This window comes from Sinocyclocheilus grahami, unplaced genomic scaffold (genome assembly GCF_001515645.1).
Source record: "Sinocyclocheilus grahami isolate Dianchi unplaced genomic scaffold, SAMN03320097.WGS_v1.1 scaffold473.1, whole genome shotgun sequence".
NCBI lineage: Eukaryota > Metazoa > Chordata > Actinopteri > Cypriniformes > Cyprinidae > Sinocyclocheilus > Sinocyclocheilus grahami.
The window spans coordinates 524791-543056 of NW_015505652.1; the positions used below are offsets into that span (position 1 = coordinate 524791).

Consider the following 18266-nt stretch of genomic DNA (forward strand, 5'->3'; position numbering starts at 1 on the left):
ATCCTGCGTGTTAGTCCTCATAAAGGTGTCTGTATGCTGCTGGATAGATCTGTGCTCTCTGCCAAGAGGTAAGGTTCAAATTTCAGTAATTGAGTAATTGAAGTTTTATTTCAAACAAGAGACCTATTCGCATCTAACGAAACACGTAAGGTGCCTTAGTTAAAATAAGCATAGTTAAGTTAGTCAGAATAAGATGGGTTAAATAAACAGAGAAAAATTGAGAGAGAAAGCAACATGATCAGCTTAAAGGTCCCATGACATGCTGCTTTTTGGATGCTTTTATATAGGCCTAAGTGGTCCCTAGTACTGTATCTGAAGTCTCTTTCCCGAAATTCAGCCTTGGTGCAGAATTTCAGCCACTACGAGCCAGTCCCACAATGAGCTTTCCTTAGGATGTGCCATTTCTGTGTCTGTAGCTTTAAATGCTAATGAGGAGGAGAGAGGCGGGGCAACTGCCATGCTTCGCTTGTTTGCAAGCCGTGATGTCTCTCGAGGGAAAAAAAATATTGCGGTCGCCTCGCATGGTAGTAGCTCATTTTCTCATGGGCGGGCAAAATTCTCTGGGTGGGCAAAGCAGAGAAAGAGGAGGTAACCTTTCCCCGTATGACGACATAAAGGGAAGATTCCAGATTGGGCCATCTGAGATTTCATTTTCTCAAAGGCGAAGCAGGATACCCAGGGTTCGGTTTACACCTATCGCCATTTCTAGCCACTGGGGGACCGTAGGCAGTCTAGGGGAACTCATATTAATGTTAAAAAACCTCAAAGTGAAATTTTCATGCCATGGGACCTTTAAAACAAAATACAAGAAAAAACAATAGTCTTGTGCAATGAACAAGGAAAGGCCATAGGAAGCACATGAAATACCAGTCAAAATATCGCAAATTTATCAGCCATATCACCAATTGCATCCAATTATAATAAAGCTGCAAACCAATACAGGGTAAGGTAATTGACTTATCAATCTGGATATACAGTATATTTCACAATTGTTAGCATCACAAAAGATTTGTAAAATGTACAAAAACCCTAAGAAACCATACAATGGGGTTTTTTCAGATTGGGCCATCTGAGATTTCATTTTCTCAAAGGCGAAGCAGGATACCCAGGGTTCGGTTTACACCTATCGCCATTTCTAGCCACTGGGGGACCGTAGGCAGTCTAGGGGAACTCATATTAATGTTAAAAAACCTCAAAGTGAAATTTTCATGCTATGGGACCTTTAAAACAAAATACAAGAAAAAACAATAGTCTTGTGCAATGAACAAGGAAAGGCCATAGGAAGCACATGAAATACCAGTCAAAATATCGCAAATTTATCGGCCATATCACCAATTGCATCCAAATATAATAAAGCTACAAACCAATACAGGGTAAGGTAATTGACTTATCAATCTGGATATACAGTATATTTCACAATTGTTAGCATCACAAAAGATTTATAAAATGTACAAAAACCCTAAGAAACCATACAATGGGGTTTTTGGGGTCTTGTTTTGTGATCTCAACCTAACAAACTTTGGTACTTTCTCATAATCTCAACTAGTGGTCGACCGATATATCAGCATTGGCGATATATCGGTCGACCACTAGTTGAGAATACTAGTGCACCTCATCAGGCGGCGGCTACATAAGCCACACAAGCCCTGCCATCTAGGAGATTCCTCCATGAGACTGAGCACTAACTCGCCCTCTCATTTTTCCCACAGAAAGCAGCGTGTGACCGACCAGCCCCACAGGAGCACTGCACGGACCCTCTGCACTGGGAAGACGGAAGAGAGCACTCACGGCACTGGAGCACCTACCTGGACCTTTCTCACTAGCACCCATCCCACCAATAAATCCGCCCTCCGGGGTATTGATTGAGATTACTTGTCGTGTGATTCTTCACCCCGTTACACTATATATATTCAAATATATTTCAAATATCGGCATCGCCCGATAAGTTTTTCTGTTTGGCCGATGTGTTCGAGGCGGGAATTTTATTTTGACGGCGCTGAGAACGGCAGCACCTGAGCGCACACCGCTCACATTCTCCCTCTTGTTCGCTGTCGTCATTCAGTTCTGTCTAATATGGATAGAAGTCTATCTAATAATCAGATAGAATGGTTAAACAAAGGAATTAAATTGTATACAAAAAAGTATTATAACGATTGCTTTAATATTATTAGTAATAGAAAGGCAAACATTTTAATACTTTCTCGTTTGCCGTCAGCATTCAGCAAATACGCATTTATATAAATTTAAACAAATCTTTGAATGAGTAATGAACATTTAATCTCACAAAGCTTGCAGACTTAGTCGAATCTAGTTGAGACCTTGTGAAGTGTGCATTTGTATCCTGCATGATCGCATGTTCTCTGAGTGACGGTAAGTCCGTGTGAATTGAATGCTGACAGGAGGAGAGTTCTGCTTGACTGGAGACGCAGGATCGACAAACTTTAAACTAGTGATTTCAAATTATGCTGCACTTTATGCATTTGCCCACTGTCATATTCATGTCATTTTCATTGCGTGCTGTATGCAAAATGAGCGTTACCTTGGCTTTATTTGAAAAAAAAGAAAGAAAAAAAATATATATATGATTCCCAATGCACACAAACTCAATACTGAGTGCCCTGTTGGTTACAGTGTTAACTCCCTTTTTAATTCGATTTTTATTAAATATTAATTTATTTGTGAAAAATGCTTTGTCTTCTAAAGTATAAGTATGTTTATTTCACACAATTATTTTTAATCCATTTTCAATTATTTTAAATTTCTTAAAAATATAAATTAAAATAAATACAATTATATCGGCTTTATATCGGCCACCCTGCTTTCCAAGATATCGGCATCGGCTGTCAAAAAACCCATATCGGTCGACCACTAATCTCAACCACATTTCTCATGAGAAACAAATAGTATGTTGCTCATGATTAGTGCCATCTCAGCTTGAGCGAGTCCCTGATCATTCATTATGCAGCAATAAATACGTTGTGCTTGGAAATGAATTTTGTTCAGGAAAACTCAACTTTTTAAGTTAACAACTTTTGTTGCAATCACTACAAAACAAGAGAAAAAAAAATATCTGGATTCTGCAACCAAGACTTTTAGGATCACACAAAAATTTATGCAAGACCTCTTCATTTCACTTAGTCCTCAAAAAATCCTCTCCATTTTGGGAGAAGACAGGTTATAATGAGGTCACAATTCAAATGGTTATCAGTTAGATAACCTTGTGTGAACAAAATAATTGGAGGTTCAATAGATGGCAGCTGAAAGGGAAGGCTCATACAGTTTAGATATATTTTTGTCAAGTACTTCCCGTTCTTGTTTCTTTAAGAACATGCCATTTCCTCTTCCATGAGGCCCAATTTGCAGAGATCTGATGTCTATCAGAATAGATCATACCAAACGGTCACAAAGTCCTCCTTTGTAACTGTATTACGCCCATACTGCTCAACATCCAATTTTCCTCATCTGAAACAATGCAACACTGAGGCCATTCAGAGTTGTAAAGCATGAAAATAAAAACCATAATCTAGTATTTACCTACGGGTGATTTTATTTCTCTCTCTGTTTAAAAGAAAGCAAGTGAAATAAGGAGTGTGAATTAAAGTAAGAACAGGCGTTTCATTGAAAGCTGTCACAAACCTTATCAAGTGACTTAAAATAGCTCTAGAAATTACTCGTTTTGGCTTAATTAAGTGGCCTAAATGTAAATTAATTTAGAAAGACTCTTATTGGTCATATGATTTCTTGCTACTTGCATGTGCCTGGGCCAAACACCAGATTACACCCATTCAATGTCCACTGTACAACAAAGCACACTACAATATCTCAGATGCTCATTATAGCCAAGTAAGCATCAACGCAAGCTTGACGTTTGACAGACGAAAGACAGTGTGACTCTTCAGACGAGGACATGCCCGAGTATTTCACTGACATCTGCAGTAAGAACCGAATTGTATATTCAGGAATGTCAGCCTGCGCACTCTTCTTTCCCTATTACAAGGATGTTATTATGTAGCTGCTGCTCAGCCTGAAGACTGGATAAGGTCCAGTGAGAAGGAAGGAAAACAATGTCAAAGAGGGCCTTTTCCATAGGTTTACAGCATGGTGCCAATCAGAGAACTGGAGCTCTGTCAAAGAGACAGAAGCCAGAGCAGAACTACTTCTGAAGAGCATTCTGCTTCAAAAACTACGCACAACTAAAGACTGCCACACATTAATCTGGCTCCACGCATATGGCTGTCACACATTATGACGTTTTCATAAAAAAAAAATTAAATTTTTTTTAATTCTTATCCAGAAAAACAGTTTTGCCATTACCAACGCCTCTGAAGCAGCACTAAATCTGTTATTTTTTTCATTATATCACAATGTAGTTCATCCTAACTTTAAAAGAGTGAAGCATAAAATACACTTCAGCTGAAATACCGGGTATGACAAAATCACCAATTATGATTCATAAAGCAAGCTTAACTCCCGAGCCAAGAATAATTTACATTTTAGGATAATGAAGAAAAATATGATAACCAAGAGAGTGTAGATGCATCATTATCATCTAGTTATATAACAAACAGACCATGATCAACTATTACAAGGGTAAGCAAACAACAGATAAAGTAATAAATAAAAAGGCGCCAGTAAGTTAACAACAGAAACGATTCCAGCAAAACCTGATTCCCTCAGTTAAATGTCAATGCTGACCTCCAGTGGCACACTGAATTCACCCTCTATTAAAAGAAACTGCTTAGACCTTTTAGAATTAATAAGAAAGTCTTTATGTATGAGAACAACACAATCAGAGCTTTATACAAAACTTTCACAATCAAAAACATCACTGAATGTCCCAAAGCACTGCATACTAATGTTGATGTATAAGTATGAAAAGTACTTAAAATCTACACAGAGACTGTTTTAAAACATATACAAACTCAACAGTCTTTTATATTATGAACTGAAAAGAACAGCACAATTACACATAAAACAACTGATCAGTATATGAAAATGTAATGATTGAGATAATAAAAAAAGCAGAAAATCTTCCAAAAAGGTGTGTTAAATTGGGTGTTGTTAAACTGTGCAGATCTAGTCAGTTGATGTTTAGCAGCTACTAGTGTAGTACATTTGCTCAGATCCACAACTTTGGAAAGTGAACTTTGCAAATTCATTGATCATCCTCATGGATTGTACTTATAAAGCTTTGGGTTATTATCTTTAAAACCCGTTACTCCAATCTTCAGTGTCAAATGATCCTTCAAAAATCACACTGATTGATTTGGTGCTCAGTTGAAAACAGCTGAAACAGTTGTGCTGCTTATATTTTTGGTAAATTTTTTCAGGATATGTTTATGAATAGAAAGCTCAAAAGAACAGCATTTATTTGAAATCTTTTGTAACATTATAAGTGTCTGCTGTCACTTTTGATCATTTTAATACATCCTTGCTGAATAAAAGTATTATTTCTTTCACCTTTTGAATGGCAGTGTATCTGCAGGAGGAATCAGATTCCTTTACTATCATCTTTTCAGAGGGATAGATGCCAGCTATATAAACAAAGAAACTGAAGTCCAAAATTTGTGACAATGGCACATTTTTGCCCTTCGATTGAAGCCAAAACTGAATCTTCTCAAAGCAGTTCCATAACAGATTTATATTGATCTTCTCTACAATATTTTGCCCAGAAACATCAGGATGGCATTAGCCTGGGAGCTTAAACATGGCCTTTGTCAGAGTAATCGGACTGCCTTTCTCCTTCAGAGTTCAGAAACGGCCCAACAAAGAAGAGAGATTACAGCTATAATTTTCTTAAAGCTGCCCCTCTGCCTTCATGGATTGCTCGGGTCATAACACAAATATCAAGTTTGACATTTAGACTCAGCAAAGAAAGGACATAATACCTCACTACACAGAAATGGATAATTGTAGGAGCAGTGGGAGGTCTCCTATTGATGAGGTTAGACTCAGTACACTGATTGCTAGGGATGTGACGATATCCTCGCAAAACAATTTGCAGTGTTTACATGCTGTTTATTGCTGCATATAATTCATTAAAATAGAAGTTTAATTTCATAAAATACAAGTTTACTTCAAAATGCACCTACATTTTTTTAATTTTGTGTTTTTCGGTTGAATAAAAGACAATTTTTTCCTATTGAGGATTTCTTTAAAAAAAAGTCTAAAAATCTTGTCTCGTCTCATTCTCGTGAACCCAGTCTCATGTCTCGTCTCGTGGGATAAGTGTCTCGTCACACCCCTACTGATTGCAGTCTACCTGAAAAGGTGCTCTTCTGGTAACTATGACAACAAGAAAGCAAAGCAAAAAAAAAATGATCCTGCTCAATAGACAGTGGGATAATGTCACTAGCCTTTTCACTGGGTATTTGATAGAAAATGGCTGTTCTCATGTGACATAAGGTATAGTGTGTGAGACAATTATCTGGGACATGTAAACATTTGGCAACCTTCCATCAGTGTCCAATCAACTTATTAATTTTTTATGAATTGTTAACTTAACTCTCAAGTTGAATTGCACAGACCTAACAATGTCTTCCTTTCAGCCAATAAGATACTCCTATTGTGAACACCAAATAACATTAATATCCAAGAGCAAGACCTTCCTCCTGAAGCTAAAGGTAAAGCATATAAAACAAAAAGTTCTAATACAAAGTTATGATAAAATAAAATGGAATGCAAAATCAATCTCTGCAATTATCAGGCAATTATCAGTTTCTGCTATCTGATTCTGTGAGCATGCAGACTAAGCAGCTTGATGTTAAGCAGCCATAACATGCAGGTATTATCAAACATTCAAAATTGCTACAATGTCCCTTGAGCACAAATTATCATTTTTAGTTTGTTAATTCATTAGAAAGCATACAAAACATGCACACTAATTAATAGCTGTTCAAATATAAGTATAATCAGTTGTTGAAATGCAATCCTTTCTACTGCAACATCACTGTCTTCCAATATTATATGGGTTATCATTATCATATCACAATGTTTGGCAATAGCTACATCCAACTCAACTACTTTCATATGCACTTTGATTATATAGTTAGTTTATAAGTACACTCTTTTATAGTAGCCTACACAGTTGATATTCTGTGTCAATGCAACACATTAAGATGCACATATTTTTTTATATCTTTTTTTTTCAATGACTGAAGTAGGCTACTTCATTTTGATGATCGAAGTACAGATTTTTCTCATTATATACTTTTAAAAAATATATTACTTATCATTTATTTTTCTATATTATTATAAAAAATGTTTAGATATTTTTTTTAAATGTGAATGTCTCTAGGGGACATGAGATTTTCATGAGATTTTAAGAGAGTTCAATTAAATGTTCTGTCTTTTGTCAGTTAAATAAAATATTATATTTTTGCTGCTTTTGCGAGTTAAAAATGTAACTGGTTGTGTAAAATACACACATAATATTGTAATATTGATGTATCGATCACAGGCCCCTGAATTTAATCAAAAGCACAACTGTATTGAAGCATGTTTGGACGTATAACAAATATTGCATCGCTGGCAAAAAGAACCGACCGTGATGAAACACTCTATTTACATCCTATTTTTCCTAGTATACAATAGTTTATATGATTCTGGCCATTTTATAGATTTCACATTTAATTGACTTTTCTGTACAATTTGTAAAACCACATGAATAATTACAATATTCTTTCATCATTACTTACCTTCCAGTTGTTCCAAACCTGTGAGTTTCTTTCTTCTGTTTAGCATAAAAGAAGATATTTTGAATAATGTTAGTAACCAAACAGTTGCTGGTCCCCACTGACTCCCACAGTATGAAAAAATATATATAGCATATACTATGGAAATCAATAGGGACCAGCAACTGTTTAGTTACAATTCTTTAAAATATCTTCTTTTGTGTCAAGCAGAAGAAGAAAAAAAACTCATACAGGTTTGGAACAACTTGAGGGTGATTAAATGATGGCTGAATTATAATTTTGTTGTGAACTATCCCTTTAATTATAACAGATAAAAAAAAAAAAACATTTTAAAGTGTATCCCTACATATAGTTTCGGGAAAGATTGCAGTTTTATGACATCACCAAAAGCATATGACTACATAATATGCATGTGTCGTGCATCACATGACATGCCCACAGACCAAGCTTACTGATGGGATAATGGGATGAGGGGCCATCTCAGGGGCCATCCCTGGGGGCCCCTGAGCAACCGGGCTGACCACCTTCCTGTTACATAAAGGGTCACAATTCATCTCAGTTTACGTCACACTTTAAAAGTCTGTACGCAAGTATTACAGTATTGCTAAAAATAGATGTACAACATACAAAGTCTGACACACCTATATGATAACTGAAAGTACCAAAGTCTTTCAAATGCCCTAGCACTTTACAACAGAACCAGACTCAAAAAGATTCTGTCAAAATACTGACAACTCAACTTCTGAATAAAATACATTCTGAAATATACTGCAGACAAGGTTGTGGAAAGTTCAGTTCTCGTCCTCTCACGACAACACACCTCAAGATGGGCAGACAGGGAACTTGTTTCCAGCTTCGCGTGGCGAGAATGACAGCAAAGCCTAACATGATTCAGCATATCTCGGATTACTCTTACATCTGTCATAAAGGAACAAACTGAATATCATCCGTAATGAACGACTACATCTCAACTACAGATCCCAGACCAGCATTAAATTAAATCTAGCACATGATGTACTCAGTGATGCAGTGAAGTTTAGTCAAAACCTCTCCAAACAAAGCAGCCAGTTAGCCAATCCGGTTACATTTATTCCAGATTGTATCACAACAGCATGTGTGTAGAGCTATTCAAATGGGAATCTAGCTGAACATATGCATTTATAAATATTTAAATATAAGTTAAGCTTTTGAAATAGCAAATAGCTATATGATCATAACATCATTAGCAAAGTAAACGTAAACATTTAGCAAACATTTCTGTCCACTGCATATAAAAATACTTTGGTATGGTTCATTAAAACCATTTAATTGGTATAATCTACAAAATGGCAAGTTTAATAAAGCAGTTAGTGGGGAGGGGCTGCTATGTGACAAGCTAACAAACCAAAGCGCTATTTATATATTTCACAGACTTACAGTAATAAGCGACCACCGGATCTCTTTTCTCATGTTCCTGCGCTGTTCTTAAATGGTGCTGGATCGGTTTCAGCTGCGATGGGAGCGCCATCCCGAAGAAAAGAAACTGTTACAAACTTCTAGGATTAGCAAGGGCCAAAAATAGCTAATAACAAAGATGACAGGCGCTCGCGAAGGAGCCGCTTCCGCGTCTTCAATTGAACGCGCAGCCACGCCTTTACTGACCTCTATAGGTGTGGAGTGGGAAATGACCGACATGATCAGTGCTTAGCCTACTTTCATTCCGCGTTGTAGACATATTGGACTCTCTACACACAGTACAAAAGCTATTACTCAAACAGCTGTGGTGTTGAACAGTGGGAAGGCAACTGTGGGAAGATGTGCAGGCCAGACCTGCTGTCAGATCTCCACAGATGTTTCATTTATGCATAAATAGTATTCTTATAATAAATAGTTACCCGCTGACACAAAATAAGAGATCACAGTATGCCATTTTGTACCTGAGATGAAACACTTAGCTGAAATAACAAAAGTTGGATGGATGCCTGATAAAAACGTACAGATACAGATACTACAAACACAAGATAATGCACACAAAACTATATGGAAATCAACAGCATGATGAATATACCTATGTGCATAACTAGGTACCATGGACCATTCAATAATGTTTTTAGAAACTGATGCACTATTGCATGTACTTATTCTTCCTTAAGAAGAATGACATTTAAATCAAATAATATTTGTCAAAATAGTACTTGCAATTTGTGTAGTACTTCAATATCGAAATCTGAAAATATTATTGCAAAGATAATAATTACCTACCAAATATTTATGTGGGTTTGGATTAGATTACACAAGTTTAAAAAAAAGAGTGTCTCCTGCTAGAGAGGTGTTTTTTAGGCTTAAAAAAATCTGAAAAGCTAAAAAGATTAATGAGTCCCTTGCCATTAAGTAGGCTTGTTTTGTTTTGATTATTCCAGAAAAGGAATAAGTTGTCTTGTTTTAAAAAAGCATCCTGTGTCTACCACCAAGAAATGCAGAGGTATGTGGGTTTATGTCCTGTCTGTCATTCAGAGACCCAGAGAACACATAAAACAAACACTGCTGAAGCATCACTCAAAACACTTCCTAAATTCTCAAGTCACTGGCTGGTTTAAATAACCGAGTCTTTGGAACAGAATCTCAAAAATCTCAGCGATACAGAGAAGTATGGTGATGATGGTGAAGGTGTACATCGCACTGAGGAAGATAGTCTTCTCAAAGTGTTCAGGGACCATACACTTCGAGATGTTGAAGATCTTTGCAAGGGCACTGGCATCACACATATAAGTAGGATCAACCAGGAACCCAAAAAGGTGGCTCTGAAGCCAAAATGCTAAGACTTCCAGAATTATTCTCAACAGGACAGAGATGATGTAGAAGACTGTGGACACTGGCCGCTGAAGGATCTCCTCCTGGTCTATATTTTTACAGGCAGCATAAAGATGAAACACAGCTCCAGGTACCAAGACAGAGACTAGCTGCAATGCCCAGAATACCTACAAACAGACAAAAAAAAACAAAACCTTTTTATTACTTTTCTGTCTTTAGGTTTGTTTGTTTTTCACTTTGTCATTTCATCCTATAATATGGTTTTTATTTGGATGAAAAATGAAAATATGCTGACAATTTAGTCAGCCTCATGCCATCCAAGACGTAGATACGTTTGTTTTTTCATTTGAACAAATGTGGAGAAATGTAGAATTACATCACTTGCTCACCAGTGGATCCTCTGCAGTGAATGGGTGCCAAACAGCTGATTAAAAACATCACAATAATCTACAAGTAATCCACACGACTCCAGTCCTTATTGTCTTGTGACTTGTAAATCTGTGTGTTTGCAACAAACAAATCCATCATTAAGACGTTTTAAACCAGTGCTTCACTTCAATTAAAGTAATGTTAAGATGTTAACTGATGGCCTGGAGTCGTGTGGATTATTTATGGATTATTGTGATGTTTTTAAATTCACAAAGCTTTTTATTTCTGGTTCTCAGGAGGATATACAGAGAATTCTGTTTAACGTATCGTTTATTTAGTTATCATATATTTTAAGGTGTAATTTGTAAATATTTTGCCATACTAATTCGTTTAATTAATTATAGGCTACATTTATGTCAATTTTGCTTTTCTGTTTTTATTCTATTATACAGTATATTTTCATCAATAAAGAGTTATAATAATCAAGTTTTCATTTGTAAATGTTGTACAATGTTACTGTCATAAAAGAGCCCCTCATAAAGTTGCAAATTCCTGTTATCTAATAGAGTATTTTTAAATTGTATTCTCCTTATAATATGTGTATCACATATACGGAAAGATGTAAACAAAAAAAGAATGACATGACTATTTTAATAGATACGTTTGTTTTTTCATTTGAACAAATGTGGAGAAATGTAGAATTACATCACTTGCTCACCAGTGGATCCTCTGCAGTGAATGGGTGCCAAACAGCTGATTAAAAACATCACAATAATCTACAAGTAATCCACACGACTCCAGTCCTTATTGTCTTGTGACTTGTAAATCTGTGTGTTTGCAACAAACAAATCCATCATTAAGACGTTTTAAACCAGTGCTTCACTTCAATTAAAGTAATGTTAAGATGTTAACTGATGGCCTGGAGTCGTGTGGATTATTTATGGATTATTGTGATGTTTTTGTCAGCAGTTTGGACTCTCATTCTGACGGCACCCATTCACTGCAGAGGATCCATTGGTGAGCAAGTGATGAAATGCTTAATTTCTCCAAATCAGGTCAATCAATGAAGAAACAACCTCATCTACATCTTGGATGGCCTGAGGGTAAATCAGATTTCAGCACATTTTCATTGAACTATATCTTTAATTTATCTCAGTGGAAGTGATCTCTTAAGGGCTGATTTTTTTTACATCCATGTTTTGATTATTGGATTTCTGAAATAGTTTCAAGGGTACCGTAGACTACACATACCTAAATGCCAAATCTTGCAGTAACATGTTTAGATTAGTAAAATGAATTAATGAATTAATAAAAAGCTGTTAGCTTCCCAGAATTCATCTGTTTTTCTTCATTTCTACTTTCTACTTCTTCCTGCATCCATTGTCAATTTTGCCTGTCCTTTCATGCATATTTTGATACCACAATAGCAGATTATTAAATCAAAATACTTTCAGAAACTTTTACCTGAGGTGTTATAGGCCTGAACTGGTTGTAACAGTAAAGGTTTATTTCCCTTTTGTCTGGATCACAGCTGAAGTGGAGGGCCTCATTACCATAGACGGCGAATCCAAGGACTCCAAGGAAAAATGTACGCACTGAGCCAAAAAACAGCGTGTGGAACTGGCCTATCACTGTCGGAGGCCTGAGCTGAAATATGCAATGAAGAGATTATAACATGCAAATGCAAGACATGCATCCACTAAAAAGCTTATATTGAATTTTTCTAATTTTGCATATAAAGATAAAACTTTACATTGTATACTTACACATCCTTCATAACAGTTTTTGATGTAGTTTAATGACATAATTTGGCTTCACAACTCTCACAATTCTATGGTAGCTTGTCACCATCATTGCCGGTCTTCTAAGCCTCAGGCAGAGGCAGATGGCAATTCTGAACCTCCAAATGACCTTTCGCTTTAGAAACCCCTTGTCAATGCATTCTCTTTTTATCCGCAGTGCCTTCATCAATTTACTCACACAGTGCAAAAAACAAAAAAAAAAACAAAAACAAAAAGGAAAATAACAAAGGCCACAGGACATGTGGTCAGCCCATAGGCTAATCCCTATTCAACTCTGTCAGCGAAAAAAACAACTCTTGTATCTCACAGTAGAACAGAGCAAACATGACAATTGCAACGAAATGCAATTGCACCACTGGGCAGATCACATAATGGAAAACAACAATTCATAAATGACTCAAATTCCTGAGCACACCTTAAACAGGCTATTCAAATCAAGGTAACAATAAATGGCATTTAAGTTAAGTGCATTTTTAAAACAATGGTTGGTTGAGTAATGATATCTTGGGATTTTGAGACGCTCTAAGACACTTGCAAATTATATTGATGTATATAGTTCCATAAACATATATATTTTTCTTTATTACATATATCTATATATTATATTTGTAGCTACACATCTACCTCAGTTAACTGCTTAATAGGCCTGTTTCTCTAGACGTTCCTGCAGTGTTTCTACTCTAAAACTACAGCACGAGTAACGTTCAAACGGTAAGAAACGTTTCACAAACGTTAAATCGTCTATTAAAAGTCCACACACCAACCGTAATCCAGGCGGAGAGCTGTTCATCCCCCTTCTTAAATCAGAACCGAGGTCCTGCTCTCATGTCACTGCGTCCCGAGGGAAAGACAGACCTGCTGGAAAAGCAGCATGTTGGGGGCGCCTTTCTGACGGCAAGCTTTTTCGACTCGTAAACCAAAGAGCAAACAGACAAGCAAGGCATCAAAGAAACGTAGTAAAGAATAGATCATTATGGCCACAGAGATGCTAATTACCGAAATAAGAGTACTGGGGTCTGGCGGGCATACGGTCATTGCGCACGTGATGCACACACAAGCATAGGTGTCAATCATGCGCACAGAGATCATGGTATAATAGAGGACTCTGTTATATGAGTTTACATTATTAGTGCGACACCATTGCCGTGCTATAAATATGCGTTTGTCTATTTATAGCCTATTGTTTGTGCATTAAAAAGTCACTGAAAATAAAAAAGCAATTTTCCAATTTCTTTGAAAATAAAAGTAGGCCTAAATGTGTAGATTACGTTCCATACGTCTGACTCAAAACTAATTTAAAATGCAATTCTTTATAAATAAATAAAATGCTTGAATATGCCTCTTCTCTAACGAACGTGTTTTACATTTCTCTGGAAATTGCGAAAAAGAAAAAAAAAATCTGATTAATGATGACTGAATCCTTTGGGCATAGCTAAAGGTTTTTTTTTTTTATAGAATGTGGCAGCTATGTGCGTCAGTGCTGGTTTTGGATGAATGAGAAGGAAACCCATAAACGGCATGCACCTTACTGCAACTAAATATTTCAGTTGCATTCTTCTCTAATTCGATTTTTCGTCTCAATGCTGCTTTTTACATGTTGCATCAAGCGCGTCATAAATACCAGCAGGTGTCACTAAATCAACAGATGACATTTCCGCATGCAACCCAGATCGGTTGCGAAATATATCCATTTAGCCAATAACCAAAGGCCACATTTACACCAGACAACATCTGTGTTGTGGTAAACCTACACAATTAGATAGAAATGATTTTGTTCGATGTGAGTCAAGGTGAGTAACCAGTCCAGTTGACCAGTCCTAGAGAAAGAGAAAGAGTGGGGCATGTGATGCTTTTCATTCGTAGTCTAAAACTCATTCAGGTATGCAAGGCTCATGACAAGTTCAGAATTTGATTGTTCCCTTCGCTGATCTTTAAGCATAGCAGAACCAGTAAAAGTTGTCAAAACACCACATCATTTCTGAATAAGTTTCTGGAAGTTTAAATTCAGCCTTCTATATGAGGCTACCAAAGCTTAAAGTCTTTGTATTCAGCATGGCACAAAGACGAGTTTTACAGACCAAAAGCAAGGACCAAGACAGGACCATGATTGTTACGGGGTTGACGAGACGTGAGACTTGCGGATCCATTCGCAGAGCTTTATTAGATAAAGACAGAGACGTGGTCATACAGCAGGCATGGGTCAGATGAGGGCAAAGAAGGGATCAGAGTGAGTGTTAAATAGTGAGGGAGTGATATGAAACAGCTGGGTGCAATCAGTGTAAACAGGTGTGTGCAATTCGTGCTGAGTGCAATCAGTGCAATGCATGATGGGAAATGTAGTCCGGGGTGATGTGCAACAGTGTGTAGTGCGAGAGTCAATGAATAGGAAAGTTCGTTGACCGGATTCGTGACAATGATATATTGGTTCTGAGACCAAGGCCAACTGAAAATTCTGATTTCAAGATCTGATTCTGTCTAGACAAGGAACCTTTCTCATCAGCATTTATAGTCCATAAATGTCTGTTTGCAGTCAGTGTCTGTTTGTTTTAATCCTCATAAGGTTAAGAAGCCAAATCTAAACGGAGGTTTGAATAAAAAATCTCTTTATGTAATTCTTTGGTTACATGCAGTGACACACGACACAAGCCACACAAAAAGTCTTCTCCATTTGCGACACATTTTTGCAAGGGACTGAAGAATTTCCGTTGTGCTATCTTTTTTCGTTTTATCGTTTTTCCACTCTAGTTGTCCAGACCCAGTTGGCTTTCTGATTACGTATTTATTGCAATTCTTCCCTCAGTAAATCCCCCCTGCGAGTCATAGAAAGAGCATGAAAGAGCTCCAGCCGAACCCCGATAAGGGAGCGCGCGGACAAAAGCTGCACCTGACGAGTCCAGAAAGCACAATCCCAGTTTGCGCTACTGATGAGCGACTGCACCATATGACCAACATCATTCAGAGATGGGGCTGCGTTTTATGAAATAAATAAATACACTTTAAAACAGGACGTGATAGATAGATAGATAGATAGATAGATAGATAGATTTATAACTGTTTGGTGCTGCGCTCTGCAACACTGTCCGCATTGAAGTGGTGGCTCCTATGGCAAGCCAATTTAACATTGATTCCTTTAATAATATATATATTATGCTTCTAATACTTGTTTTCTAATTAATAGTAATAGTAAAACTGGAATAGTTGCCAGAACCGAATACACACTAGTAAAAAGTGAATCGTGATTTGTGAACCAAGACTAGTGGCAAAGAATGAATAAATACTAGTATCAAATGACTGGTTACGTGACAAGCCAAGTCAAGTCACCTTTATTTCTATAGCACTTTATTCAATACAGATTGTTTCAAAGTAATAAACAGGAAAATAGCATAAACTCAATTATGAGACAATTCCGATTCTGTAAAGCAGCTCTAAGACAAGTGCCATTATTTAGCTTAAGTCAGTCTAGTGTTGATTCAGTTCAATAAAAGTGTAAAGTTAATCTATTTTGACATGAGTTCATATCAGCTACGATAGATAGATAGATAGATAGATAGATAGATAGATAGATTTATAACTGTTTGCGCTCTGCAACACTGTCCGCATTGAAGTGGTGGCTCCTATGGCAAGCCAATTTAACATTGATTCATTTAATAATATATATATTATGCTTCTAATACTTGTTTTCTAATTAATAGTAATAGTAAAACTGGAATAGTTGCCAGAACCGAATACACACTAGTAAAAAGTGAATCGTGATTTGTGAACCAAGACTAGTGGCAAAGAATGAATAAATACTAGTATCAAATGACTGGTTACGTGACAAGCCAAGTCAAGTCACCTTTATTTCTATAGCACTTTATTCAATACAGATTGTTTCAAAGTAATAAACAGGAAAATAGCATAAACTCAATTATGAGACAATTCCGATTCTGTAAAGCAGCTCTAAGACAAGTGCCATTATTTAGCTTAAGTCAGTCTAGTGTTGATTCAGTTCAATAAAAGTGTAAAGTTAATCTATTTTGACATGAGTTCATATCAGCTACAGAAGCATTGTCGTTATTCAGCTTGTGCCGGTTCAGTGTTGATTCGATTCAGTGGGATAAAAGTGTAGATGTTGCAAGATATGATTTACCTAAAAAGCAGCTACAGAAAAGTGTCATTATCCAGCGTTTTTGTGAATGAGAAAATTTGAAATTTAAAACAATAATATTCACTATTGGATTTTTTTTACTAGTAGTCTAAAATATGTGTTAATAACATCAATACTTAATAGTTTGTTTAAAGAGTTAAATGTTAAATTGGTTTGCCACAGGCTCCCCCTTTACTTGTTCCTGCCTGTCGAAAAAGCCAGTCAACTTTTAGGGACGTGGCTGAAGACATCGCTCATTTCAGCACTAAGTTTTGCGGACAGCACCTCTCTCTCTTTCTCTCTCTGTCTCTCTCCCCACTGGACAACTTTTAAAACCCTTTCAACTCCTCTGCTTTCTAACCACTAAAACAAAATATGGATCACAGTTTCTCTGAGGATACCTCAGTTTATGAGAACTTCACAGATGACTGGACATCAGATGGAGGGGAAACGGTGCATTTCATCATTCGTTGCGTTATCCCGTCGGTCTACATACTTATCATAACGGTTGGTTTACTGGGCAACATTACTCTTGTGAAAATATTCATCACTACCAGCGCGATGCGAAGTGTACCAAACATTTTCATCTCCAGCCTGGCCGTGGGAGATCTTTTGCTTTTGGTCACTTGTGTACCAGTGGACGCGTTCAGGTATTTCTATGAGGAGTGGATTTTTGGAACGGTGGCTTGTAAGATGATCCCGGTGATCCAGCTCACTTCGGTCGGAGTCTCCGTGTTCACTCTCACGGCACTGAGCGCGGACAGGTAAGACAAAAAAAATCATCAATGAACAACTGCAATCACGGTCACATTCACTACTGAATGAACGGAAGGTAATGGCATTTAGATATAAGATAATGATGTTAAACCAATAAAACAAGAGAAATGAGCAACAAACGTGATGTAATTTTTGTAGCTTATACATTAATTTTAATAAAATGTTGACACACACGCATATATATATATATATATATATATATATATATATATATATATATATATATATATATATATATATATATATGTTCTTATTTGTTACACTGTTTTTTACAGTTTAAATTTAAATTGTTATAATGTTTTTATTTCTTCTATTATTTAGATTTTTCATTGTTATTATATTTCTACACATATTTCAAGTTTTGGCAATGTCAAGTTTTTCAACAGTCAAATCAAGTTTTTTACAGTCATGCCAATAAAGCAATTTTGAATTGAATTGAATTGAATATATATATATATATTCAGTCGTGGTCAGAATTATTGGCACGCTTGGTAAATATGATCAAAGAAGGCTGTGAAAATAAATCTGCATTGTTAGTCATTTTGATATTTATTAAAAAAAAATCACAAATATCTAACCTTTCATTGAACTAAAACAATTGAAAATGGGGGAAAATCTCATTATGAAATAAATGTTTTTCTCAAATACACGCTGGACACAATTACTGGCAGAATTACTTCCCTAGAAATTCTTATGAGTAAAATATCT

General features: G+C 36.4%; 3 protein-coding genes across 4 annotated transcripts in view; 1 reads left to right on the top strand and 2 right to left on the bottom strand.

The window, feature by feature from the left end:
* The window catches only part of LOC107553468 (vacuolar protein sorting-associated protein VTA1 homolog), a 31521-nt gene extending 22216 nt beyond the window's left edge, over positions 1-9305 (bottom strand). The window contains exon 1 of the mRNA XM_016235670.1: positions 9111-9305. Coding sequence (XP_016091156.1) covers positions 9111-9201 — 91 coding nt within the window. The 5' untranslated portion in view covers positions 9202-9305. The remainder of the gene's footprint in view (positions 1-9110) is intronic.
* Positions 9306-9952: 647 nt separating this feature from the next.
* On the bottom strand, positions 9953-13616 carry LOC107553438 (gap junction epsilon-1 protein-like). Of its 2 annotated transcripts, none has more exons than XM_016235627.1 (3): positions 13416-13616; positions 12318-12500; positions 9953-10651 (listed from the first exon to the last, which is right to left on the bottom strand). In XM_016235627.1, exons 1-3 carry the CDS (start codon positions 13443-13445, stop codon positions 10250-10252), a joined length of 615 nt encoding a protein of 204 aa, XP_016091113.1. In that variant the 5' UTR covers positions 13446-13616; the 3' UTR covers positions 9953-10249. The 2 variants fall into 2 exon arrangements, with proteins under 2 accessions (XP_016091113.1, XP_016091111.1); XM_016235625.1 differs by lacking the exon at positions 13416-13616 and adding an exon at positions 12620-12769.
* A 3540-nt stretch (positions 13617-17156) lies between these two features.
* Positions 17157-18266, top strand: part of LOC107553439 (neuromedin-B receptor-like) — an 8353-nt gene continuing 7243 nt past the window's right edge. Inside the window, exon 1 of the mRNA XM_016235628.1 lies at positions 17157-17545. Within this exon, the coding sequence (XP_016091114.1) occupies positions 17157-17545 (389 nt within the window). The remainder of the gene's footprint in view (positions 17546-18266) is intronic.

Excerpts from the sequence above, each read along its gene's own strand:
- LOC107553438 (XM_016235625.1), bottom strand. The coding sequence starts at position 12,658 with ATGTCATTAAACTACATCAAAAACTGTTATGAAGGATGT. Across the intron at positions 12,501-12,619 it reads AAAACTGTTATGAAGGATGT|CTCAGGCCTCCGACAGTGAT; the intron begins GTAAGTATACAA and ends TGCATATTTCAG. Across the intron at positions 10,652-12,317 it reads TCAGGCCTATAACACCTCAG|GTATTCTGGGCATTGCAGCT; the intron begins GTAAAAGTTTCT and ends GTCTGTTTGTAG.